Source organism: Schistocerca nitens, chromosome 1 (assembly GCF_023898315.1).
Source record: "Schistocerca nitens isolate TAMUIC-IGC-003100 chromosome 1, iqSchNite1.1, whole genome shotgun sequence".
In the NCBI taxonomy this organism is placed as follows: domain Eukaryota; kingdom Metazoa; phylum Arthropoda; class Insecta; order Orthoptera; family Acrididae; genus Schistocerca; species Schistocerca nitens.
The window spans coordinates 1,148,546,767-1,148,574,065 of record NC_064614.1 but is presented as its reverse complement, the minus strand read 5'-3'; the positions used below and the strand labels follow the sequence as shown (position 1 = coordinate 1,148,574,065).

General features: G+C 38.7%; 1 protein-coding gene across 1 annotated transcript in view; it reads right to left on the bottom strand.

The window, feature by feature from the left end:
* The window catches only part of LOC126199758 (calcium-activated potassium channel slowpoke), an 872,527-nt gene that overhangs the window by 816,449 nt on the left and 28,779 nt on the right, over positions 1-27,299 (bottom strand). Inside the window, exons 4-5 of the mRNA XM_049936649.1 lie at positions 3,981-4,132; positions 3,681-3,848 (exon numbers count right to left, since the gene is read on the bottom strand). Coding sequence (XP_049792606.1) covers positions 3,681-3,848; positions 3,981-4,132 — 320 coding nt within the window. The remainder of the gene's footprint in view (positions 1-3,680; positions 3,849-3,980; positions 4,133-27,299) is intronic.

The following is a 27,299-nucleotide window of genomic DNA, read 5'->3' as shown; positions in this document are numbered from 1 at the left end:
ATATTTAAAAGTACACAATACAATGCTTGTTACAGTGAAAGGAATAACAAATTGACACAGTTTGTAATTGTGGTAATTAATTTAGGTACGATAAACCAACTATGTGACAAACTTTTAACAATATTCAACTTGTGACAACTTGCACCACAATCTCATTTGACTTCTCATGGCAGTGAAAATAATCTGCAGAAAAATTTGCAAAATCTGCTTCAGTAATTATGAAGATTATGTTTTTATTTGTTGACTGTATCAAGAATGTGCTGGCCATGTAGTACTACAATATGGGCATATAGTTACCTGAATTATGAGACCCATGACTAAAATGTTAAACGTTGGGTATTACATTTCTTGCATCAAATGGCTTTCTACATAAATTATGAACAAATATGTTTTCCACCACTTTTAAATGCAAAATATGAGATTAAATCTGATATAACAACTACGAAATATATCTAGCCTCAGTTCACAACAAAACCGAATTGAACTACAGTAGACAAAAACTCACACCAGGCACATGCCTTCTGCCAGAGCACTGTCAGATTAAATTGCATCACAAAATTTGACTATCTGTGGGAGACAATGTGAATAAGGAATCTGCAGCTACAGATGCAGATGTGATTGATAGTCTTGGGGATGTGGTGCAGATAGCATTTTCCTTACCTGCACAGACTTCTACCTCTGGACCATAAACATGGTTTAGGTAGATTCTGTTGTGAGTTTCTTGACTTTCAAAAAGATTATGTGCCAGTAACACCCAGGTGCCAACTAAAGAAAAGAAGTTTCTATAAGATACCTACCAAAGTGTATGGTGGATTAAAAATTACTTGACAGGGCAGAATGGAGCACATTATTCTGGATGTAGACTGATCTACAGACATATAAGTAATACTCCATGTGCCAAAGAGAAGTGTAAGAGACTCATTGTTCACATTATGCATCAATGACTTGGCAGTCAGTATTATTTGCAATATCACACTTTCCAAAGATGATGTTGGTGTTTATAAGTAGTTTTTTTCTGTTAAAATTGCAATAATTTCCAGTTATATCAACAAAATATCATCCTAGTGCAAAGAATGGCAAGTGGTTCTCATGAAGAGAAATTAGAAGGTCAACATTTCATTTACTGTTGTATCCTTTGGTTACATAGTGAATGAGTTAGAGCTAGAAGCAGTCATTTGTTACAAATACCTGAGAGTAATAATGTGTAGGGGTGTTTATGTTTGGGATAAGAGCACCTAACACCATGGTCACTGGTGCTTACTCATAAACATTTAAAATTCCCTAACAAAAAAGATTGTATAGTAAAATATTCAATAATCAAATAATACACAAACAAAACTCTAAAAAAAAAGAGTAGATTGCATAAGGCTGCCCAATTATATATGAATAGCTACAATATATAGACAACTTGTAAATCTTAGCCATTATAACCCAGCCTGAGGAGCTAATTGTTCCTTTCCACCATTTTTGGTATGAGCTGGGACAAAAGACAATGATTTGTTGGACTTTATTAAACACTGATTATCCCTTAAAAGAGATGGTTTGTCCTGTTTCAAACCTTGGGCTCCCTCTTGCCGGCAAACTGCTTGCCATCTGATGTTTGTATGCCACAGGCATGCAATGGTGGTTCTTTTTCCCCCATAGAAAGAAATCATGCATCAAAGAGCAGTATCCAATCCGTAGGTGAGTAAACAGATTTTCGCTCTGACTGGAAAAGGCTATGCCATGCGCACGTAGTCAACTTAATCAACTGCAGCTTTTTGCCCCCGACTTCTAGCCACAAATCAACCAAATAATACAAGCCTATAGAGCAAGGTAGTGTTTGTGCAGAAACTTTATACTGTGCTGCTTTATACTATGCTGCTGCATCTGCATATTCAATGTCAAAAATTCTCACAAGCTCCACTACATAGCAAAATGTCATCTCCATCTTGTAGGTTAAGGAGGGTTTCTTAGAATGTCTACACTAGTTTTTTTTTTAATTTCTCTACCTTGAATGCAAAATTCCTCTTCTGCTACGACTACACTACTCAACAGTGAAAAACTCTGTGTCAACAGAGGTCAGGACAGCATGGGCAACATGCGGTCTTGCATTATCTTGAAAGATAGTGTCACAGAGACCTCTAAGAAAGAGTACAGCCACCAAACTTCTTATGCCAGAAATGTAACACATGCTGTCCAGAATACTGACTTGATGAACGAGAGGTGATTATGTTGTGTACCTGATGGCTTCTCATACTGTCATGCCAAGTTCTGGGCTTGTATGACAACAACAAATACACTCTGGCAATGTTCGTTTTCCTCAAAGCCTCCAAACATGGATACATCCTTCGTGATGCTGTATGCAGGATCAGGACTTGTCTGAAAAGACGATGTGCATGTGCCACCTGCATTTCCTATGTTGTGGTTTGGTGCACAGTCACCATGCAGATAATCCGTAACACTCCAGTCTTTGTTCCACCATCGATTTAAAAGTACACCAACTTTATACTTTCCCTCTCAGGCACTAGTCACAGGAGCCTATGAAATGTTGCATTCCCTATTCATGACTGCCATGGGGTTCTGACCAAAAGCTGCAGTGGCATCACAAAATGATAAACAACTGCCTCTATAGACCATGACTCTGCTGGTATCTAATTCTTATAAGTGCTGGTAATGTTTCTCCTTGTTACACAAGGCATAACACTATCTTCTCACAATACTCAAATGCAATTTCTTAATGAGAAAACAGCTGCACAATTCTTCCTTAAATACAGAATATATAGAGAATTAATCATGTCTACTTGTGTGGTTGCACCAAAATGCTAGTCAAATGATATTCAATTCAATTTACTGCATGTGTATCTACTGAAATTATAAGTAACAACAGCGGTCAGCAAACAAGCATCAGTGCTGCGAGTTACAACTCACTTACTAGAACCACAACTGAACCTACCCCCCACCCCTTTCAAGTAATGTTGTGCACACATCTAGTGGACAATGAAGTGACTACCTGATTCCATTAGACATTCTAAAGTACAATATTAACATTACAATATATGACACTTTTGTGTCTCCTCGAGAATATTGCTGCTGTGAAATCTACTGTCATCACTAACTCAACAGAATATTATCACTTCAGCACATTCTTGTGACGTAAAGTGAAATTGTAAGTTACTCATCTGTTGTTTAGCAGCCATCATTCCTTTCCTTGTTTGCCTGTTCACTAGGATGTTAAAAATCCTACATTTAAGGGATATGTCACTTGGGAACTTTATAATTAATTTCTGCTATCAGTGATAACCAATGTGTGTGGTCTCCAATCAAAGCATCTTGACAACTAATATGTCAAAAACACCACCTACAAGTCTGATTTGAGGTTGTGACTTACAGCTTGTGGTAAACTTAGTTTATGCCTGTAATACTGTTGTACTGGTTGGAAGGCCTCATTGAGTGACAGTACCACATGGTCATGTTTGTTGTCAGGGAACAAAATTGCATTTTTTTCATGATTATTTCATTGTTGGTGATTTCTCTCTCAGGAAAAAAGTAAGAAAACTTGCTTACAGGAGGAATGACTCTCATTTTTCTAACAAGAAATATTTTGTTTGAACCTTATGTAAGACTGGAAACATACTACATGTTTCATAATAAAAAATGGTCAAATTAATATTGTTTTTACTCAAGAATTATCTACTTACCAAACCGACGAGTAAAAAAAATACGAGAAATGTTCTTCCAAGAACAGTCTGACAGTAAACATCACCATATCCAACAGTAGACATTGTAACAATAAGAAAATAAACACATGTCCAATATGAGAGATGATTTGGATTTTTGAAGTCCAATGGATCACCAGAGTTTTCCAGCTGCAGAAATTGAAAACAGTATTTCTCCATATCAGCTTATTTCAACACAGAAACAGAATAACCAACAACATACATTTAGTTTAATCTAGAACAAAAAAAGCCACTTACTTCTGTTACATACATACTACCTACCAGGTGAATAATTCCAGCAGCTGTGAGCCATACAGAAATGAATATTGACACAAGTTGTGCAAGGCGAATGGAACTTGAAGTCTTCAGGATATTAAGATATTGTAGAATATCTGGTACAGTCATTAGGCGCAATGCCCTTAGGAATCTTAAACCTGTGTGGATAATAAACAATGGTCAGACATAAACTATTACATGCAAAACTCTTATCAAGAGGGACAAACAATGAAACACAAACAAGAGTTACAGTTATACTGTATTATATACATACTCTTAGCAGATGTGGAAACTAATTTACCCACAATTAATCAAAAGCAATAGACTACATCAATTTGTTAACTGCAGTTGTGATTCACATACTGCCAGGCTCGAAAAATTATGGCACGAGACGCTCAAATAATTCAGAAAGGGTGATAAAAACTTTTTATCTTTCATAAACTGTGACGAGTCTGCTGACTTCTTTTATTTATAAAATTATTACAATGTGCTAAAAGAAATTTTTACACATGAGTAAAATCATGTATTGCACAGCCATAAAAAATCATGCTGTTGTATGAACAGTTGATAAATGATACAATTTATGTCAGTGCAATTAGTGACATGTAACATTTCTTTGCAGCTGATTGGCCAATTATTGCCTTAGGTGTGTGAAAGTAAAAGTATTAAGGACTTTTGAACACTGATGTGCAATATTTCTGCCTCACAAAAGCCTGTTTTTATTACACTTCCAACAATGGAGCTTCATTCACAATATTACATTATCAACTGATGTTTCATTTAGGAACCTACAATGCTTTTTGATCCATGTTTATTTCTTTATTAAGTCAAAGTTCTCAATTGTTATACATGACTAGAATAGCAGTAGGGCCAACACAAGTCTGTAATAATCTGTCCTGTAGTGATGCCCATATAATAAAAATCACCAACGAAATAAATACTTGCTGTGAAAAGTTACAGTGTGTGACTATTTTTAGCCGACTTATCTAAACTTGAAGAAAATTACTATTTCTACACATTTAGAAATTCTTGTACAGGGCAAAATCATGGCTTCATTAGAAATGCCTCTACTTTATTCTTAAAATAGCGTCTCAGGAGCAAATTTTATTCCTTTTGTGGTGTTACTGTGTAATGCGATGCTACTGTGGATTACATTTTTTCTGGTAGGATGATGTTCTTGAAAACATTTGGTGAATATCTGACAGTTCTCTGAAATCATAACTGCATACATCCTTATTCTAGGTTATCCCCAAATGAATAAGATAGTTTCACATGTAAACAAACATGGTACTTTAAGCTCAGCAAAATGATGCTTGCAAAGGTAACATTCTTTAAGCCCACAAATTACCCTTAGTGACCTTTTTTGTGGTATAACTAGGTTTTATGGTCGGAGTAGCATTTCCCCAGAAAATGATCCATACCAACTAAGTGAATGGAAATGAACATAGTATATCTGCACCACTATTGGTTTATTTAATGTAGCTTTTAATATCCTCAGACAAGAGCACACAGCTGAGAATTTCTTTGGCAAGTTACTTACAGGTGTACAGTACTGCTAAAGACACAGACATAAAAATTTTGTAGAACTAACATTTTCCCCAATCTCTTTTAATCTTCCTCAGATATGATTTGGATCATATTGAGGAAGGAAATTAAAACTGAAACTTTTATGGAGAATTAATTTGCATTTAAACACTCTGGATGTTTTATCATATAGTTTTCTGTTGTTAACTGTGAATTTTCTATATTAGATGCAGAAAGTAATACTCCGGTATCTTCAGCAAATAGAAGATATTTTTAGGGTCCCATATGTTCAAAATGGTTATCCACATACATTAAAAACAGTACTGGGCCCAGGACTGAGTCCAGAGGTACTATATATTTTCACTGCGTCTTTCATTCTGAACTTGTGACTCATAATGAAGTGATTCCTCCAGCTTCCATTTTAATAGGTAGGAATACTACCAGTTGAATGCTAGATCTCTCATAGCATACCTTTTTAGTTTCTCAACAACATCCCCCCCCCCCCCCATGAACCATGGACCTTGCCATTGGTGGGGAGGCTTGCATGCCTCATCGATACAGATGGCCGTACCGTAGGTGCAACCACAACGGAGGGGTATCTGTTGAGAGGCCAGACAAATGTGTGGTTCCTGAAGAGGGGCAGCAGCCTTTTCAGTAGTTGCAGGGGCAACAGTCTGGATGATTGACTGATCTGGCCATGTAACAATAACCAAAACAGCCTTGCTGTGCTGGTACTGCGAACGGCTGAAAGCAAGGGGAAACTACAGCCATAATTTTTCCCGAGGGCATGCAGCTTTACTGTATGATTAAATGATGATGGTGTCCTCTTGGGTAAAATATTCCGGACATAAAATAGTCCCCCATTCGGATCTCCGGGCGGGGACTACTCAAGAGGACGTTGTTATCAGGAGAAAGAAAACTGGCGTTCTACGGATCGGAGTGTGGAATGTCAGATCCCTTAATCGAGCAGGTAGGTTAGAAAATTTAAAAACGGAAATGGATAGGTTAAAGTTAGATACAGTGGGAATTAGTGAAGTTCGGTGGCAGGAGCAACAAGACTTTTGGTCAGGTGAATACAGGGTTATAAATACAAAAACAAATAGAGGTAATGCAGGAATAGGTTTAATAATGAATAAAAAAAATAGGCGTGAGGGTAAGCTACTACAAACAGCATAGTGAACGCATTATTGTGGCCAAGATAGACACGAAGCCCATGCCCACTACAGTAGTACAAGTTTATATGCCAACTAGCTCTGCAGATGATGAAGAAATTGATGAAATGTATGATGAGATAAAAGAAATTATTCAGATAGTGAAGGGAGACGAAAATTTAATAGTCATGGGTGACTGGAATTCCTGTGTAAGGAAAGGGAGAGAAGGAAACATAGTAGGTGAATATGGATTGGGACTAAGAAGTGAAAGAGGAAGCCGTCTGGTAGAATTTTGCACAGAGCACAACTTAATCATAGCTAACACTTGGTTCAAGAATCATGAAAGAAGGTTGTATACATGGAAGAATCCCGGAGATACTAAAAGGTATCAGATGGATTATATAATGGTAAGACAGAGATTTAGGAACCAGGTTTTAAATTTTAAGACATTTCCAGGGGCAGATGTGGACTCTGACCACAATCTATTGGTTATGAACTGCAGATTAAAATTGAAGAAACTGCAAAAAGGTGGGAATTTAAGGAGATGGGACCTAGATAAACTGACTAAACCAGAGGTTGTACAGAGTTTCAGGGAGAGCATAAGGGAACAATTGACAGCAGTGTGGGAAAGAAGTACAGTAGAAGAAGAATGGGTAGCTCTGAGGGATGAAGTAGTGAAGGCAGAGAGGATCAAGTAGGTAAAAAGACGAGGGCTAGTAGAAATCCTTGGGCACCGTATTTACTCGAATCTAAGCCGCACTCGAATCTAAGCCGCACTCGAATCTAAGCTGCACCTGAAAATGAGACTCGAAATCAAGGAAAAAATATTTTCCCGAATCTAAGCCGCACCTGAAATTTGAGACTCGAAATTCAAGGGGAGAGAAAAATTATAGGCCACGTCTCCAAATCGAAACAAAGTTGGTCCATTGTAATATGAGACACAATTTAGGTCGAATGAATGATGATACAGCTACAGTAGTTTGGTTCGAGTTGTAAGTTAGCAGTTAAGCTTTACCAGGTAGCCATTGCTATGCGTCACGCGCTCCGTCCGTATTTATACGGGTACCCTTCCTTTTCCACGTGCTTCGTCTGGTTTGAATTGATAGCTTATTTTTCTTTGATCTGATAAGCGCAGTTTTCTTTGTTAAAGGTGTTTACGTCACTCTAAGCTGAAAATGCATTACTGTACTGCGTCATGCATTGTTTACGGCCTGTCGCAGCTCGCGGCATGGCTTGCTTTTGTGCGCGCTACCGCCGCTCTCTCTCTCTCTCTCTCTCTCTCTCTCTCTCTCTCTCTCTCTCTCTCTCTCACTCTCTTTTATTTTTTTAAAAAAAAAAAAAATAGTAATCGTCTCATTAGCGAAACAATGGCAAGAAACTGCTATTAGTTGTTACTTTCACTGCTGCTTTCTTTGATGATGATCAACAAGCACCAAATAATAGACTGCATATGATAGAAGATGTTCTGAATGAGAGTTTAGCAAAAATTTTTCTCCGTTTGAAAATCTTTGCAGGCGCCTCTTTAGTACATTACATTCTACACAGAAATTAGAGTCATCTTAGATTTAAAAATCTAGTCAATTGCTGTGCTTCATTTCTGACTGTATCACTATTAAGCATAAGAATAATACGAATATAAACATGACATGATATGTATATTCTTCCGCGTTTGGTGTTGTCTCACTCTAGTTTCGTAGTTTATCAGGCAGACCAGATTTAAATGAGATAGCAGCAAACATGAAACAATACATGGCAAAATGTTTATATGCGTATTATTCTTATGGTGACGAGAATACTGCATGTGATTCACAATTTATAAAAGTTCCTATTATAGCAACCATCTCTTCTCACAGATAGGAAAAAATTCAGAACGTAGAGTTAGCCATATTGACAAACATCCCGAACAGTCTTGCCAGTCAGATTTTCGTAGTACATTGAAAATAGCTCGTCTTCCACCTTTTTTTTTTTTTAATTTATTTACTGACGCAGAGGTTTTGGCACCAGTATTTATCTTTGTGCCTACAAAGCATGTCTGCGTAGCGCTACATATTTTTGACGGCAGAAGTAAGTTGTGGCGGCACCCACCAACTTTTTTCAGAATTTCCGCTGACTTTGCACTCGATTCTAAGCCGCAGGTGGTTTTTTGGATTACAAAAACCGGAAAAAAAGTGCGGCTTAGATTCGAGTAAATACGGTAACAGAAGAAATATTGAATGTAATTGATGAAAGGAGAAAATATAAAAATGCAGTAAATGAAGCAGGCAAAAAGGAATACAAACGTCTCAAAAATGAGATCGACAGGAAGTGCAAAATGGCTAAGCAGGAATGGCTAGAGGACAAATGTAAGGATGTAGAGGCTTATCTCACTAGGGGTAAGATAGATACTGCCTACAGGAAAATTAAAGAGACCTTTGGAGAAAAGAGAACCACTTGTATGAATATCAAGAGCTCAGATGGAAACCCAGTTCTAACCAAAGAAGGGAAAGCAGAAAGATGGAAGGAGTATATAGAGGGTCTATACAAGGGTGATGTACTTGAGGACAATATTATAGAAATGGAAGAGAATGTAGATGAAGATGAAATGGGAGATACGATACTGTGTGAAGAGTTTGACAGAGCACTGAAAGACCTGGGCCGAAACAAGGCCCCGGGAGTAGACAACATTCCATTAGAACTACTGACGGCCTTGGGAAAGCCAGCCCTGACAAAACTCTACCATCTGGTGAGGAAGATGTATGAGACAGGCGATGTACCCTGAGACTTCAAGAAGAATATAATAATTGCAATCCCAAAGAAAGCAGGTGTTGACAGATGTGAAAATTACCGAACTATCAGTCACAGCTGCAAAATACTAACACGAATTCTTTACAGACGAATGGAAAAACTGGTAGAAGCGGACCTCAGGGAAGATCAGTCAGGATTCCGTACAAATGTTGGAACACGTGAGGCAATACTAACCTTACGACTTATCTTAGAAGAAAGATTAAGAAAAGGCAAACCTACGTTTCTAGCATTTGTAGACTTAGAGAAAGCTTTTGACAATGTTGACTGGAATACCCTGTTTCAAATTCTAAAGGTGGCAGGGGTAAAATACAGGGAGCGAAAGGCTATTTACAATTTGTACTGAAACCAGATGGCAGTTATAAGAGTCGAGGGACATGAAAGGGAAGCAATGGTTGGGAAGGGAGTGAGACAGAGTTGTTGCCTTTCCCCGATGTTGTTCAATCTGTATATTGAGCAAGCAGTAAAGGAAACAAAAGAAAAATTCGGAGTAGGTATTAAAATCCATGGAGAAGAAATAAAAACTTTGAGGTTCGCCGATGACATTGTAATTCTGTCAGAGATAGCAAAGGACTTGGAAGAGCAGTTGAACGGAATGGACATTGCCTTGAAAGAAGGACATAAGATGAACATCAACAAAAGCAAAACGAGGATAATGGAATGTAGTCGAATTAAGTCAAGTGATGCTCAGGGAATTAGATTAGGAAATGAGACACTTAAAGTAGTAAAGGAGTTTTGCTATTTGGGGAGCAAAATAACTGATGATGGTCGAAGTAGAGAAGATATAAAATGTAGACTGGCAATGGCAAGGAAAGCGTTTCTGATGAAGAGAAATTTGTTAACATCGAGTATAGATTTAAGTGTCAGGAAGTCGTTTCTGAAAGTATTTGTATGGAGTGTAGCCATGTATGGAAGTGAAACATGTACGATAAATAGTTTGGACAGGAAGAGAATAGAAGCTTTCAAAATGTGGTGCTACAGAAGATTGCTGAAGATTAGTTGGGTAGATCACATAACTAATGAGGAGGTATTGAATAGAATTGGGGAGAAGAGAAGTTTGTGGCACAACTTGACGAGAAGAAGGTACCGGTTAGTAGGACATATTCTGAGGCATCAAGGGGTCACAAATTTATCATTGGAGGGCAGCGTGGAGGGTAAAAATCGTAGAGGGAGACCAAAAGATGAATACACTAAGCAGATTCAGAAGGATGTAGGTTGAAGTATGTACTGGAAGACTAAGAAACTTGCACAGGATAGGGTAGCATGGAGAGCTGCATCAAACCAGTCTCAGGACTGAAGACCACAACAACAACAACAACAACATTATGTGATCAAGACATCAATTACTTTGAAAAGTCTAGGAAAATGCCTGTTCATTCTGGTTGAATGATCTGCAACACTCGACTATTTTTTGGGTAATCATACACTTTCTGAAGCTATTCTTTTGGCTGGTGAGAGGTGAATATTTACTTCTTAAATTAAAGGGTAGTCATAGAAAAGTTTTTCTTGGACTTTTGGGAAGAAATTAACTGAGATATAAGTCAGTAGTTGGAGACTGCATCAACAGAACATTTGTCAGGAGTAGCGAGAAATCTGGAAAAACATCTGTATGTAATGAGAGGTTGAAAACCTTTGACAGAGATATTATCATGTACTTAGTGCATCCTTTTAATTTGATGTTTCCTTCATAAATTCCACTTGACATTTTATTATTTTACATTTTTATTATTTCACATAGTTTCTTCATAGAAGCAGCTGTGGTCACTGACTTTCTACAGAAATATGCATGTTATAAGGTTGCATACAACACTTGGATATGCACCATGACAACAGGCCACTGGTGTGCTACACTTCAAATATTCCACCAACAGCATCTGTGTGGGCTAGCCATCTACTGGAGTCCTCTTTATAAGTGCAGTGCAGTAGGCACTTGCCCTCCTAGTGTGTCATTCTAATTGTCAGCATCTGCTAGTATCAATACCTGGATTGTTTCTATGTTTGTGTCCATATTCTCAACTGTTATTCATTTGTATGTGAACGAAAAATATACTTTGGTTCACTGTTACTGTGCTGTTGTTTGTGTCTTACAGTACAATATAACTGATGACAAGTGGGGTGATCATTTCCATGTGTTCTGTCTATTGGTTGTTCCTTTGGTTCTTCTGTTCATGGTGGCAGTGCTCTAATCTCTCCTTGAGCAGCAGCAGCAGGCTTTTATAGTTGTTACCACAACCTTATCAGCCACACTGACTATGCAGGCTTCATGCCATCTGTGTACCTGCTGCCTTCTGTCCAATACAATGATGCAGCAGAGGACTGAGAAGCTTACAAGAAGCAGCTTTGTCAACACTTCTTGCTTTTGGTGACACTGATGCACACAAATGTAACGCTTTGTGCCTTTCCTCAACTTCTCCTCAGATCTACCAGTTGTAATGCCAGTTAGCACCATTCCAGAAACCTGTGTCACTTTCATTTGACAAAATGTGTAAGCTGTTGTCCAACTACCACCACACATGCACATCACTGCACCACAGGTAGAGTTGCATCATTGCCATAAACAGCTCCACCCGTCCTACTGGCTTCAGTTGAAAATGTCAGTTTCTTATTCATGCTCATCATGATTCCTATGCTGAATCTATGGTTGGCTTGTGACAAAGAGGTGCATCAACATGCATTATAGTGTGAGTATCCATCTTTGGCTGACATGTGAAATAATGCTCTATCTATTGAGGTATCTTGTGTTGCTGGTGATCAGATTGAGGCTTGGTGTAACGTCGCTGTGGTGGCTCCTGATCCCGATTGTCAGGCCCTGGTAGTTCTTGTGGGGATGATGTGTCAGCCATACAAATGCGGTCTGCGCACCGCACTGAACAGCGACGTGCCAAGCAAAACCACAACAACGACAGCACTCTGCACTTCCATTCTGCCCATACAGTTTTGTGCAACATGAGAAGGCCACATGTCCTACATGCCGGGCAACTTGCAACAACCATAGGAAAAAAGGACATACAGCATCTATTTGTTGTTCCCAGACGCCTCCTGTAGACATGGACATGGATGTTAATTGTGTCTCCAGTGGTTCCAAATCACAGCAAACTGTTTATCAAATTGTGAGTGATGGACAAAGTGCTCAGACAACAAGTGGACACAGATGCAGCCATGACATTATTGAACTCACAATCTTATGTGGACTCGAGTTCTCTGGCGTGGTCTCCAGTTCCTTGATGTTTGGCGAGTTACAACAAGCAGCATAGTCCAATTTTGGGGCAATTTATGGCTCCCACTATCTACAAATATGTGGTTTGTCCCTTTAATATTCTGGCAGTTGATGATGATGAGATGATGATGATTACGATGATGATTACGATGATACCTGTGGTATCAGCTGCCATCCTGTCAGCCACACTTTCAAATATGCGTGCCACCAGTTACACTGCCGCATCTCCTATTGCTGCCACTGCAGCATGAGGGCACAGCCATGAATGATTATGCTGCTGCCAATGAGATGCAAGCATCCCATCCGTGGAGCTCCACCAGTGGGTTTATGTAAGTTTGAAAATTCATGGACTGATCCCTTTCTGAGTATTTGCCAGTTGAATAACTTTTACAGATTTCCATAGTGGCCAAGTCTCAACATCTTCTGAAAACACATTGTACTGAAGAGTGATAGGTGTTTAAATCCTTTGCATCTAGAAATATTTCTACTTTTAGCAAATTTTTACTATTTGGTATTAGATGTAGAATAAATAAATATCTGAATTCTCTATTCATGAATGGCATTTGTTCCTCACTCCTGTGTCCACTAAAGAACCACACAGTTGCAAAGGAAGTCATAACAGTAACATAAACTTGTTCAGTCTACATGTTTTCAATGCTTCTCATTTTACCATTACAGATACGGTGCATCTCATTTCTGACCAGGTCCCTTACCAGCAGTTATATTCTCTGTGTTCTGAGTTCTCAACGCATTTCTTGGATGTATTAAGCTGTGCCACCAATTTTGCAGCCCACATTACTCTGAAACCTATGGTGGGGCTGCACTTTCTCTGTGTGCACCCTGTTCTAGGGACTTTGCATGATCAAGTGAAATCCAAACTGGACAGGCTGTCATATTTGTGTGGCACACAGCCTCCACACTGAGTGAGTGTTCTAACCTGTCTTGATTGTTAAAAAAACTGAATGGTCGGCTTCACCTCTGTGGTGACTTCAAAGTTTCAGTTAATGCTCAATCTATCATTGATGTCCGCAGCTCGTGGTCTCGTGGTAGCATTCTCACTTCCCGAGCACGGGATCCTAGGTTCGATTCCCAGTGTGGTCAGGTATTTTCACCTGCCCCGATATGACTGGGTGTTGTTCTGTCATCTTCATCTTCATCTTCCTCATCATCATCATCATCATCATCATCATCATCATCATCATCATCATCCATCTCCATTACAGTCAGAGGAAGGCAACGGCAAACCACCTCCATTAGGACCTTGCCTAGTATGGTGGTGTGGGTCTCCTGCATCACTCCCATGTGCTCTGTCAAGAAGCATGGGACTTCATTTCCATTTCCTATCATCAACACCTACCCTTCAATCCGTCCAGACAAGTTATTGGCTAAACTCGTAGGGGGCCAGTTTTTCTCCAAAACTGACTTATCTGAAACTTATTTACAGCTTCTGTTGGATGAGAGATCTACACAGGTCCTTCTGATTAACATCACCTTCAGGTTGTACAAATACCAGTCTCACCTATTCTATGTGTAATTGCCCAGTGATTTTTTGGCATTTATTGGAATAATTGATGATTTAAATTCCATGGTGCATCAACTATCTATGACATCATTGTGATGGGTGCACCCACGGAAGAACCTCAAAGTAACTTACGCACCATCTCACTGTCTTACATACAGCTCCGTTGAAATGCAACTTGGCCAAACTGTGGAGTTTGAAGTCTCACGGAATGGTGTTAAGCCTTTACATCATCATGTTGCCATGTCACAGCTCTGCCTCACACTACACATGTCAAAGAACTCCAAGCATTTTAAGCATTTTCAGATAAAATTGCTAACTACCTCAAATTTATTCTGGATGCAACCCTTCACAAGTTGCTCCACAATATGTTCCTTCTCAGTGGATGTGGGCCTGTGAGTGTGCATTCATGGTTTTGAAATCTAAATTACATTCCTCCTTGTTTGACTACTTTCCATTCCGGTCACCACCTGGTTTTGGCTATTAATGCCTCTGAGTTTGGACTCAGGGCCGCTCTTGCACGTTAATGTGAGGATGGTTCCAAACATCCAATAGCTTATGCATAAAAATGCTCAATTCTGCTCGCCAGCACCACTCCCTAGCTGAAAAGGAAGCATTTGCTATTTTTTATGCTCTCAAAAGTTTTATGTGCTCTTGAATGGGCCTACATTCAATCTCATTACTGATCATAAGCCCTTGGTTTCTTTCTTTAATCCTTCTGCTTCAATGCCTGAAGCAGAAGTACATTGCCTCCAGCATTAAGCCTTGTCTTTGTCACACTACAACAATGAAATACATTTTCAGCATACTGTGTAATATGCCAACATTGATGCACTGTCACAGCTTCCGCTGGTGCCTGAGCCTCTTTTTGATTAGGGTGAACTCTTTTCTTCCACTTAGATGTTGAAGTACAACATACAGTGGAAGGATTTCCTATTATGGGTCCCAGATTGCATATGCTGTTGTTGCCAGTTCGGTTTTGCATCAAGTAGTTCACAACATTCAGCACGGTTGACTAGACTGGTCTCCAGGCAGGGCTTCAGATGGTTTGTGTAACTATTTTGCCCTCCATCACCACCTTTTGCTATTTGATGGTGTTTTTCTGTTCATTGCCAATGGGCTGGTGGCTAGGGTTGTGATCCCAACTGCCCTACGGTGGGATGTGCTTCAACTCCTACATCAGCGATATTGGAGGGGGGGGGGGGGGGGGGGAGGGATGTATCACGTACCAAGTTATTGGACTGTTGACACAAGCTGTCAGCTGGCATCAATGGTGACATTGTACATCTTGTCGTGGCCTGCTCTCAGGCCCGCCAGCAGGTGGCACCATGGGTGATGCTCTTTGGATGTCCTGCAAAACACCGCCTGTGGCAACACATCCATGTTGATTTTGCATTGAATTTCCTGAATTCTTCCTGGTTGTTAGTTGTCAACACTTCCACTGAATTTTCATACATTGTCCACTGTCCTCAGACATCAGCCACAGCCATGATTCAGGCTCTCTCCAAAACTTTTTCTATTGAAGGATTGCCTTATATGCTTGTGACAGATAAACGTCTACTGGTATACCACAATTTCTGTGTCCCTTCAGGGATTTGACACATGACTGTTCCTCCTTTTCACCCCAAACCTAAGGGCGAGGTGGAACATCTTGTCAGCACGTTCAAGGTTCAAATGAAGAAGTATGTCACAGACTCCTCCATGGACAATGCCTGACATGATTCTTGAGTTTCTAAAGGTTTACGCCAGTGGGGAATCGGAGTCAGGCTCAGATGCTCCATGGTCATCAGCCCTATGCACTCCTGGATCTCCTCACACCACCCAACTAATGCCCTTCAGTGCAACCCTCGCAATATGATCTCAGTGGTCCAGCTGCTGAGTAAAGTGGATTCTGACCATGATCCACAGCTTTTGAGGCCATCGCCTCAGGATGGTATGCACCAGTGATGGGTTGGTGGCATGCCACCATGACCATCTGCATCCTCATGCCACTGCGGGGGTGGAACCCACCATCCTTGTGGATGTCACCACCTCCTTCCTCTCCTATGGGGTCCAGTGCCCCGGTGCCTGCAGCCAGGACTTCACATGATGCTTCATTGACACTGGGGACTCCAGCACCAGCTGGGTCAGCGTATTTGGGCTCTTCCACAAAGAGGTCCTTGGTGCCTTCACTGTTGGTGCAATTATGCCACATCAATATGCTACCAGCACCCTTGACACTGGTCCTCTCTTTTGGTACTTTGCGGGAGATCAGCTGCTGTGCATGTCCACAGGCATGCCCCTTCCACACCTACCCACCGGTTCAAGCCTAAAATCTCCTTCTGCTGCTGCCATCATTGTCTGTGGCATCTGCCACAGAGGACATGGATGTTTCAGCAATCCATGTGACGTCACATCCATGGAGTACCCTTTCCCCAAGGGAGGAAGGGGTGCTATAACCCTGTAGATAATACTTAGACACGCACCGTGTCACCAGGCTACCGGCATGCTACACTTCGAATATTCCGCCAATGGCATCTGTGTAGTCTGGCCAGCATAGGCTACCTGCGGTACACCACATGACTTGTGCTTCTGGCACCATCCACCGGGACCCTCCTCTTCATACATGGAGTGCAGCAGGCACTCACTCTCGCATTGGGTTCATACTTAATGTCAGCAACTGCTAGTACCAGTTGTTTGCTTGTATATGGAAGAAGAATACACTTTGGTTCATTGTGGCCGTGCTGTTTGAATCTTACAGTATGATGCATTGTGCTTGGTCCTTTTCAGTGTATTTGAAGTTGATCTTCAACCAGTGATATGAAGCTTTCATTGAATCTTTTCATGATGAACCATGGGTTGCCACGATGAGTCCATCAAGTTATGAATTTTAGTACCTCTTTTGACAATATTATTTAATTGGATAGATAAAACCTCTACTCACCAAGTGGTGGCAGAACACACATGTAAAAAACGGTTGTAGTTGGCAAGCTTTTGGAGCCAGTGGCTCCTTCTTCAGGCAGAAGGGTTGGAGGGGAATGAATCAGTCTTTCCTTCTCATCCTGTACGGTAAATCTTCCCTGACCCATGGTTCTGGGTGACTTTCCCGAAATCTACCCGTTTTCCTAGACCTCTCCAGTCCTTTTCCTTCACCTCCTTCCTTCTGCCTGAAGAAGGAGCCATTGGCTCTGAAAGCTTGCCAACTGCAATCATCTTTTATGTGTGTGTTCTGCTGCCACTTGGTGAGCAGATTTTTTCTATTCAATTAAATAATTTTGTCAAGTACTGATGGTTTTCTTTTGACAATGTTTTACACGGATAAAATTTATTTGAAGATTTTCTTATCTTTTTGTCATTGCCATAATTTTTTGCCTGCCTAGTCGCTCTACTACAAAACATTTTGTAGATTTTAGAAGAGTCACCCAAAAACTGGATATATTTTACAACAGTAAGACTGCTGCAGAATTCTTCTTCTTCTTAAGACCTAACATTTTGGTCTGAAGAGAGAAAGATAGAGTAAAGTATTTTTGAAACAAACAAATATCATTTTTCTCTGTAAAAATGTTTTCCCAATTTTCCTGAGCTAACAGGAAGAAAAGGTTCTTGTTTTTAGTTACTTTTTTTTCAATTGTCACTACCTCTTTAAATCTCTAGGCATAGCAATTATGCCTCATATTCATTATATCCCAAACTCAGTAGACTGCTAGTGAAGGAATGCTTTGTATCCAAGATACATATCTGATTACAATGATTTTTCAATGCTACAGAGATGGAACATTTCTAAGTTGCTATGGGATATGCTGTTAAAAGAGAGAGAGAGAGGGGGGGGGATGAGGAGGGGGAGGAGGAGTAGGAGGAGGATAAAAGGGAGGGAGAATAGAACACTTGTGATCCAATTACAAATTATTCCAAGTTGGAATGGGTAGTTTTACAATTTAACTATCTGAGGATTTGGTGACCTATTACCTGACAGTGACTGAAGATCAGCAAAGTGCATTCTGCTGTTCAGCTTTTAAGTGAGCCAGAATGGTAGTAGTATTGACATTAAAGGATTCATCACCAGTTTCATCCACTTCAGTTGTGCATGTAAGTACTTAATAATATTCCATTTCAGAGAAAATTCTCTCTCATGTAACTTCATCAACGCTACTTGCTACTCTCTTTCTACAATACAACTAGCACCACTGTTCAGCACTGCAGTTTTTGTTGTTTACTAGCATCCAGACACTGCACTGCTAAATGTTATGTATGGTATACTCACTTTATTACAACTGGAATGCTTACTGGTTTGGTTCCAAAATAAATTAGATGCAACAAAACATACTGATAATGGCTAGAAACTGTGTTCATTTGCTGGTGGTTATGATGTATCAGCTCGAACTGATGATGACTGACGAAGAAACAGAAGAAAACTGATAAATATATAGAACATCCATATTTTGTTCTAAAAAGTGTAAAGCATCAACTACATTGAGAGCAGAGGAAGTAGCTTATGCATAATTATAATAGTGATTTAGTAGATGTATGTGTGGTTTGGGTCCCATAATTACTGTTAAGGTGCAGGTATTATCTGAGAGGCTTAGTGATGAGAAAAAGATTTTGTCACGCGAAAGTTTCTTAAACGCATTTAAACTTTATTATGAAAATTAAAGTTGCTACTCACCGCACAGCAGAGATGCTGAGTCGCAGATATGCACAACAAAAGGACTGTCACAAATAAAGCTTTCGGCTAGTAAGACCTTTGTCAAAAACAGACGACACACACACACACACACACACACACACACACACACACACACACACACACACACACACACACACACACACACATCCTAATTTAGACCATGGATCAATGAGTTACTGAAACCTTCAATAAACATTGCTGTAAGGAATTGCTCCTTTAAGATTTACTTCTGAAGCACACTGATAGCACATCTTGCAACAACATATGTAGCATCAACATCAAACATGTAATATGCATGGCAGCTGAAGCATTGAGTACAGGTGAAGAAATACCATAAAATCATTGTGCAATAACTTGCTGAGGCCCTGATGTTGATGACGAAACTTTGGACCTGGCAGTAGCAGGTAACACTCTTTCAAATTGGACAAACAATTTTCCTGAACCCAAAAACATTACTCTAAATGGTGTTAATGATATGATATGATATGAAGAACGAAAATACAACACTGCTGACTTTCCTAATTTAAACTAGAGGTATGTGATGCTGTAAATATGATTCCCAATTACCAAATCGTGAATACGCCCGAACTAAAAATTTATCACCATAATGTGCAATCCCTGTGTAATAAGATCAATGAAATTAACGTTCTATTAACACATGAACTTAATGATATCTCAGTGTTATGCATTTCTGAGGACTGGCTTAACCCAGAATTAATCCAGAATATGAAAATAAACAAATTTGTCTTGGCTGCTTAGTACTGCAGGAAAAACAGCAAGCAGGGTGGGGTAGCAATTTACACAAAGGAAAATGTAGATTTTATTACACTACCTGACTTAACTAGGGCAAATGTCAAAAAGGATTATGAAATTGCAGCTATAAAAATTACTCAGTTCAACCTGGTTATTGCTACAGTTTACCGATCACCATCTGGGAATTTTGAACTTTTCTTAAACAAAATGGATTCATTGCTAAATAAAGTAAATAAAATGGATTGTGAATTGATGATCTGTGGTGACTTCAATATTGACTTCCTCACGAATAGTGGAAATAGGGAGACCGTTTTGAACCTTGCAACGTCCTACAATTTAAAGGCTGAAGTAAAAGCAGCTACCAGAGTATCAGAAACTTGCCAAACAGCTCTTGATCAGTTTCTAGTCAAGAAGAGTTTACACAACACCTCACTAAAAATTTTCAATGCAGGTTTTAGTGATCATCTTGCTCAAATATTAAGCATAAAAGTACAAGGCAGTATTATTAACAACATGTCTTTCAGAACAGCATATCGAAGTTATAATCAGCATAATATGAACTACTTCAACAACTTATTACAGAAAGAAAAATGGCTAGGAGTGTACAAAATGAACGATATAAATGAAAAATTCAACACTTTCATTGATACATTAACCCATTTCTTTGAACTTGCATTCCCACTGAAAACATTAACCATACGGGGAAACTCTAGAACAAACAGCTGGATCACAAAGGGAATAAGGGTTTCATGCCAGAAGAAAAGACTACTTCATGAAATATGTAACTCCAAAAATTCCTCACCTGTAGTACGCGCATACTATAAAAAATACTCCAAAATATAAAGAAAAGTAATAAGAGCAGCAAAAATAATGCATAATGATGAAATCATTTATAATTCAGCTAGTAAATCAAAGGCTATGTGGAGTGTTATAAAAAAAGAATGTGGAGAATACAGACAACCTTGCAAAAATATAACACTATCACATAAAAATAAAAAAGTAACAAACCCCTTAGAAGTAGCCAACACATTTAACAACTTTTTCACAGGTGTTGCTGAAAACATGTTACAATCAAACTTTAAGAGCACCCAGGCAAATGAATATAAAATAAGTGCATGTAGAGGATCAATGTACATCAATTCTGTTTCACAAGATGAAGTAGCTAAAGCAATAAAAGGACTAAAAAATTCCAAATCGGCAGGTATTGATGGTATACCTGCAACAATGTTAAAGAAGAGTGCATCAAACCTAATTGAAGTACTCACACATTTATGCGACTGCTCACTTCAGGCAGGCACTTTCCCTGATGTGTTGAAAACATCAAAAGTTATTCCTGTATATAAAAAAGGGGATAAAGACAATGTAAATAACTACAGACCCATCACAATTTTCTCCTGCATCTCTAAAGTACTGGAAAAAGTTATGTATGAGAAACTTATGAAATTTATAAATAAAAACAGCATCCTATGTAATGAACAACATGGATTCAGAAATAAGAGGTCAACGACAGCTGCACTCTATGAGTGCATCAATTCCATCCTAAACCTGATGGACAAAAAACAGGAAACAATAGGAGTCTTTATTGACTTGTCAAAAGCTTTTGACATGGTGGACCATAAAATTCTGCTATCAAAGCTAGAAAGATATGGTATTCGAGGTCTGTCCAACAAGTGGATTAGTTCCTTCCTGACTAATCGTATGCAGGCAGTGTGAGTCAAGCACACAAATATTGAACTAAAAACTGTATCTAATCACTTTCTGACTATAAACAAATAAAATGTGGTGTACCCCAAGGATCAGTATTGGGGCCCCTTCTGTTTCTTCTGTACATAAATGATCTAAGCTTAAATACTGATGCACACAAAACAATCATATTTGCAGATGACACCACGATTCTACTAAAAGGAGACGATGTTGAACAGTTACAGCAGACAGTAAACACGGTCACGAAACAACTTAGCAGCTGGGCACGGAGTAATCAGCTTGTAATAAACAGTAAGAATACCGTTGCTCTAAAATTCCACAATGTTCCTAACAAGGACATGTTTATCCCATCAGTCTCTATCAATGACGAACCAGTTGGTAACAGTACTGAAACCAAATTCTTAGGACTTTGGCTGCAGAGTAACATCAGATGGAATAATCATATTGAATATCTCAATGCAGAACTGAGCAAAACATGTTACCTTCTTTGTTCATTAAAATCATGCTGTAGTGAGAAAACAATATTGAATGCATATCATGCGTACTTTCATTCTCGTCTTAGATATGGGGTCACCTTCTGGGGAAACTTGAACAACTAATAGCACTTTTAAACTACAAAAAAAGAGCCATTAGAATCTTGTTTGGGTGCAAGCCTAGAGACTCTTGTAAACCCCTGTTTAAGAAATCTGGTATTCCTCCATTACCATGTGTATACATTATGGAAACCCTTTTGGTCTTTAAATTAAATGTAATAGGCAAGGACCGGAGACTGCAAAAAAACTGTGATATACATGAGCACTTTACCAGACAAAACAGAAACTTACATATGACTCAAATCAGCACAGCACTGTGCCAAAAAGGTACTTTTCACATGGGAGTTAAGCTTTATAACAAACTTCCTGAAAACATAAAATCTATCACTGAGGTCAATACATTTGGAAAATCTCTAAAGTCATATTTACAGCATCACTGCTTTTACTCCATTGAAGAATATTTAAATTTATGAAATGTGTTATATAAATACTTACGTGTAAAGTGTATTATTGTAAGCTTAAATATGTATGCCTTGAAATGGCTTTCAGCCTGTATATTTATAACTTGACTTGTCCAATGTCTTATGCATAAGCTGCTATGTAGACAACAGGACCAATAAAATACAATCTACAATCGATATAGTGGCAGATGATGTCAAATTCATATTTAACAATGACAAGATGGACGAAACATATAATAAAGTTACTGAAGGTGGAACATACATTAATGAAGAGTCTTGTGAAGTGGGACAGAAGAGTTTGATTCATCAACAAATGATTTTAGCACTTTAAACTGTCTTGATTTCTGTGTAGCACCAACCTCTAGCCTCCTCAAGTGACATCTGTGTACTAAAAAAGTACATGAAATATCGTTCTCTCTGGGTCTCAGTTTCTGAATCGCTAGAAAAACCCCTAGCTTACAAATTTTTCTAATGATTCCAAGTATGGTTTCATAAGTACACTTTCAGTAAGCATGCATACAGTCAGAAACAACAGATAGTATGTCATATTTGTTTATTTTCATAATTTAATCACTACCAGTGTACCAAATACATATTGCACTGCTAAGAGGCTGATTAGCTGCATTACCGCTCATCAGGACAGTAGTATTGTATCTCCAACCCTTTTACTTAAATGTGGTCTCTTGTACTTCAGGCTTATGATATGCAAGAATATAGAAAAAGGCAAATTAATTGGTGGACTTTTAGTTATTTCCTTAACAGCTTTAAGAACAGTTTGCTATGCCTATAAAAAATACGTATTCAGAACAGTTAAAATTATATTAAAATAAAATTAATTCCAATTGTTGAATTTATATTACCATAAAATTAATTCCTTTTGTTACACCTGATTTGTACTTTCATAGTTTATGAAGAATTCCTCAATTTTTATAAGTTTTGATGTAGTGTACTACAGTGAAAAATCTCTTTTCTAGTATTTAATTAAAATTTTATATTTTTATTTTTATTGGTCGCTAGAAATATGAAATAATATCTATTGGGTTAGGTACTAAACAGAAATTAAAATAGAACAAGACAGGGCATGTTGTCAACGAACAGAAAAGAGCATTTATTAAATGTATAACTAACCTGACCATTAATGCTACCAAAATTTGACAAACAATGAAAATGAAGAACAAAGAACCATAATCATCAAGAGGTTAACCAAAGCATAGGCCAGAATATAGAAGAAAGTAAGAATGCTACAGAAGACAAAGAATCAGTCAACAGTCAATAAGATGAAAATCAGTAGAAAAGTTAGCTAGTACAATAGAAATTACTGAACTGAAAATAGAAACATTCTGCTTAAGGTACACTAAAGAGCCTAATACCCGTATCTTATCAAATAAGATTGTTGACAAACTATGGACATTTGTGTAAATATCATTTTTAAATAAAAACTCCAAATGACGCAAAACAAGAATGGATGTGGCTAATCTTTTCTGAAATATCCAAATCAATTTATTGTTGCCTCTAAAAAACATTTCCAGAGCAAAGGCCTAAGATGGCTAAAGATTCAAAAATTCAAAAAATGTTGGAATAACTTTTACCTATCATGAAAGGTCAAAAGAGCTTATTCTTTAATATGTACGCTATCTGCCCAGAAATACCCGGACACTCTATGTAATGCTGAATTGACCACCAGATGTCATGAAAGGTGGGCCTGCCATCATAAAAAAGAGGTGGGAAGTATTTTGCTGTTATTAGAGAAGCAGTAACAGCACAATGAGTCAGTCAAAAGAGCTAACTTAGAGTCTACATGTATTCCTAGAATTTGAAATGCTTTCACCTCTACCTCTTTTGACAATCCTAGTGTAATCTGTTAGTTTTTATCACGGTTGTAAAGCAATATATTTTATGAGAACCAATTTAGTGCTGCTTCCGTGTTATCTTATATCATATCTTGCAGAACCAATGTGTTATCATGCTGAGCTAGCAATGTTGTGGCATTGGCATAAAAAAAACACCAGAGTTAGGAACACAGTGGGGTAAATCATGACTACAATTATAAAAAAGGAGAGGCTGAGGACAGAACCTTGTGGGAGCCCTTTTTAATTTCTTGCAGCTGTGAATGCCTCTTTCTGACAGAGACAAACTGTTTCATAATTTTTAGGTATGATACAATTACTGCCAATGCAGAGTCTTGTGCACCACAGAATTTGAGTTTAGCAAGTAAGATATAATGAGAAATACAGTCAAATGTCTTGCTTAAATTACACAAAATAAGTTAAGCTTTATTTTTATTCTCAAAGGCTGTTACTACCTCATTCATAATTGAGAGAACAGCAGTGGTAGCATCTCTTCCTTGCGGAAGCCAAATTGACTGTCAGAAAGTAGATTATGTGACTGAAAGCACTTGTTTAGTTCGTCATAAATAAAAGATTCAAATACTTGGGGAAAACAGGAACTATCGTAATGAAACTGGTCAGTAATTTTTGAGATCATGTTTGTAAATGAGAATAACTTTTGATATTGTTAGTATTGTAGGAAAATTCCAAACTCTACACACCTGGTTCACTAATTTTACATACTGTTTCTCTAATTATAAAATTTGGCAACCAAGAGTAGTAAATGTTCTTGGACTTTGAGAACTCTGCCACTACTTTTGTGATCTCAGTACGTGTGATTGTAGTCCATTTAAAGCTACAGCTCCCAGGTAGGTGTTGTTTAAGTAAATCAGCTACATTAGTACTTGCAGTTTTAATTTTGTTCCTAATATTGCTTACAGAATCCATGAAAAAAAGATTAACTTTAGTCAGTCAAGAGCTATGTTATGTTCAGATTGCATGTGATGCTCTTGTGCAACAACATTCCACGCAGATTTGCATTTAAAGGAGCACCTTCAATGTACTTTCATATGCTGTTGTTTTTGCCATTTGAAGCTTAGTTCTGTAGGTTCTCTTACATTCAAGACAAGCCGTGTACAATTCATCATTCTAGTCCGCTCCATATTTATGAGAAGTTTTATACATATGGTACAAAAATAACATATTTTGCCTGTATTGGTAAGTTCATCTATGTACCACTGATTATTCTTCTTTACAGCTTTCAATATTATGAAACAGAAAGTTGCTGCTCGTCACATGACGGAGATGATGAGTTACAATAGCCAAAATAAAAAGACTATCACACCACAACAAGCTTTTGGCCATCAAGGCCTTTACACACACACACACACACACACACACACACACACACACACACACACACACACACACACACACACACACACGACAGCAGCCTCTGACAGCTGAAACCACACTGCAAGCAACAGCAGCAATGCATGATAGGAGTGGCAACTGAGGGGGGATAAGGAGGAGGAGGCTGGGGCAGAGTTAGTAAGGTAGGGGTGGCAGCCAGTGAAGTGCTACTGGGAGAATGCAAGGATGAGATAGAGAGAGGGTAGGGCAGCTAGGTGCTGTCAGGAGGTTAGATAGGGGAGGGGGGGGGGGGGAGAGCAGAGAAGAGTTTTCGGGGAGGGGGGGGGGGTGGAAAAGGAGAGAAGTAAAAAGACTGGGTGTGTTGGTGAAATGAGGGCTGTGTAGTGATGGAATGGGAACAGGGAAGGGGCTGGATGGATGAGAAAAATTACTATTGAAGGTTGAGGTCAGGAGGGTTATGGGAATGTAGGAAATATTGCAGTTCAGAGGAGCTGATGTTGGTGGGATGGATCCATATGGTACAGGCTTTGAAGAAGTCATTGAAATGAAGTTGGGCAGCATGCTTCGAAACAAGGTGGTCCACTTGTTTCTTGGCCACAGTTTGTCAGTGGCCATTCATGTGGACATACAGCTTGTTGGTTATCAGGTCCACATAGATTGCAGCACAGTGGTTGCAGCTTAGCTTGTAGGTTACATAATTGGTCTCACAGGCAGCCATTCCTCTGATGGGATAGGGGATGTTTGTGACACAACTGGAGTAGATGGTGGTGGGATGATGTATGAGTCTTGCATCTAAGTCTATTAAAAGGGTTGGGAGCAGGGGTTGTGAAGGGATGAATGAGCATATTATGTAGGTACGGTGGATAGCAGAATACCACTGTGGGAGGGGTGGGAAGGATAGTGGGCATGACAACACAAATGTCCTTTGTGTTCCCACACTTACTGTATTAGGCACAGGATTTGTAATGCAAAGAGACAGCTACATTGTCTGCCCAATGACAATTAACTGGCAGTGCACAGTCCCTAATGGACTATTTTTCTAGTATCCTACGTTCCTTGATACAAATGTGTTATCCTTTTTCTGGAATTTACTCATTTACCTTAGTGAACTCCTTATAACCACAATCTGCACTGAAGAAATGTATAATGTGGGCCAACCGGGTAAAACTATTTAAAAGGTAGGCTACACTATGTGTCAGCAGGATGCATAAACTGATCTGTGGCATGATTAAATGATGGTTCATTTTATCAGATCTGACTGAAGGTACTAAATGAAGCAGTACTTAGCTAAAGAGTCTGTGACTAACTTTAGTAGTGCTACCAAGTTCACCCTAATGCACAGCTCCTGACATAAAAGCATTACTTCCACATAGTTTGCACTATTTCATTCACTCATATAGCACATTCTCTCTAGTGTAGATTCACAACCGGCTGCACAAAAACCAAAAATTTTGTCAGTCAATGAACATTTCAAAAGTTCACATGATGGTTATCAGCTTAGTACGCTTGCATAATACTACACAGTTCATCAATATTTAGTAATCTGAAGTTTCTGAAATATGGTTGTACAGTGTGCCAAGCAGAATTCTTTAGTCACAATTTCCTCTATAAATCTCAAAACTTTTGGAAATGTTATTTACAATGGATCTCATCTGAGAAAAATCAAATTACACCAATTTTACAAAATTACTGGCACACGGAACTACAGGTTCTAACACCACTAAAATTCAGTCACACCTCCTTGAGACGAGCAGGTGCAAATATCTCCTACTTGCAGAACATGTGATCTTTCTGCTTTCTGATTGGTTGGACTATATTT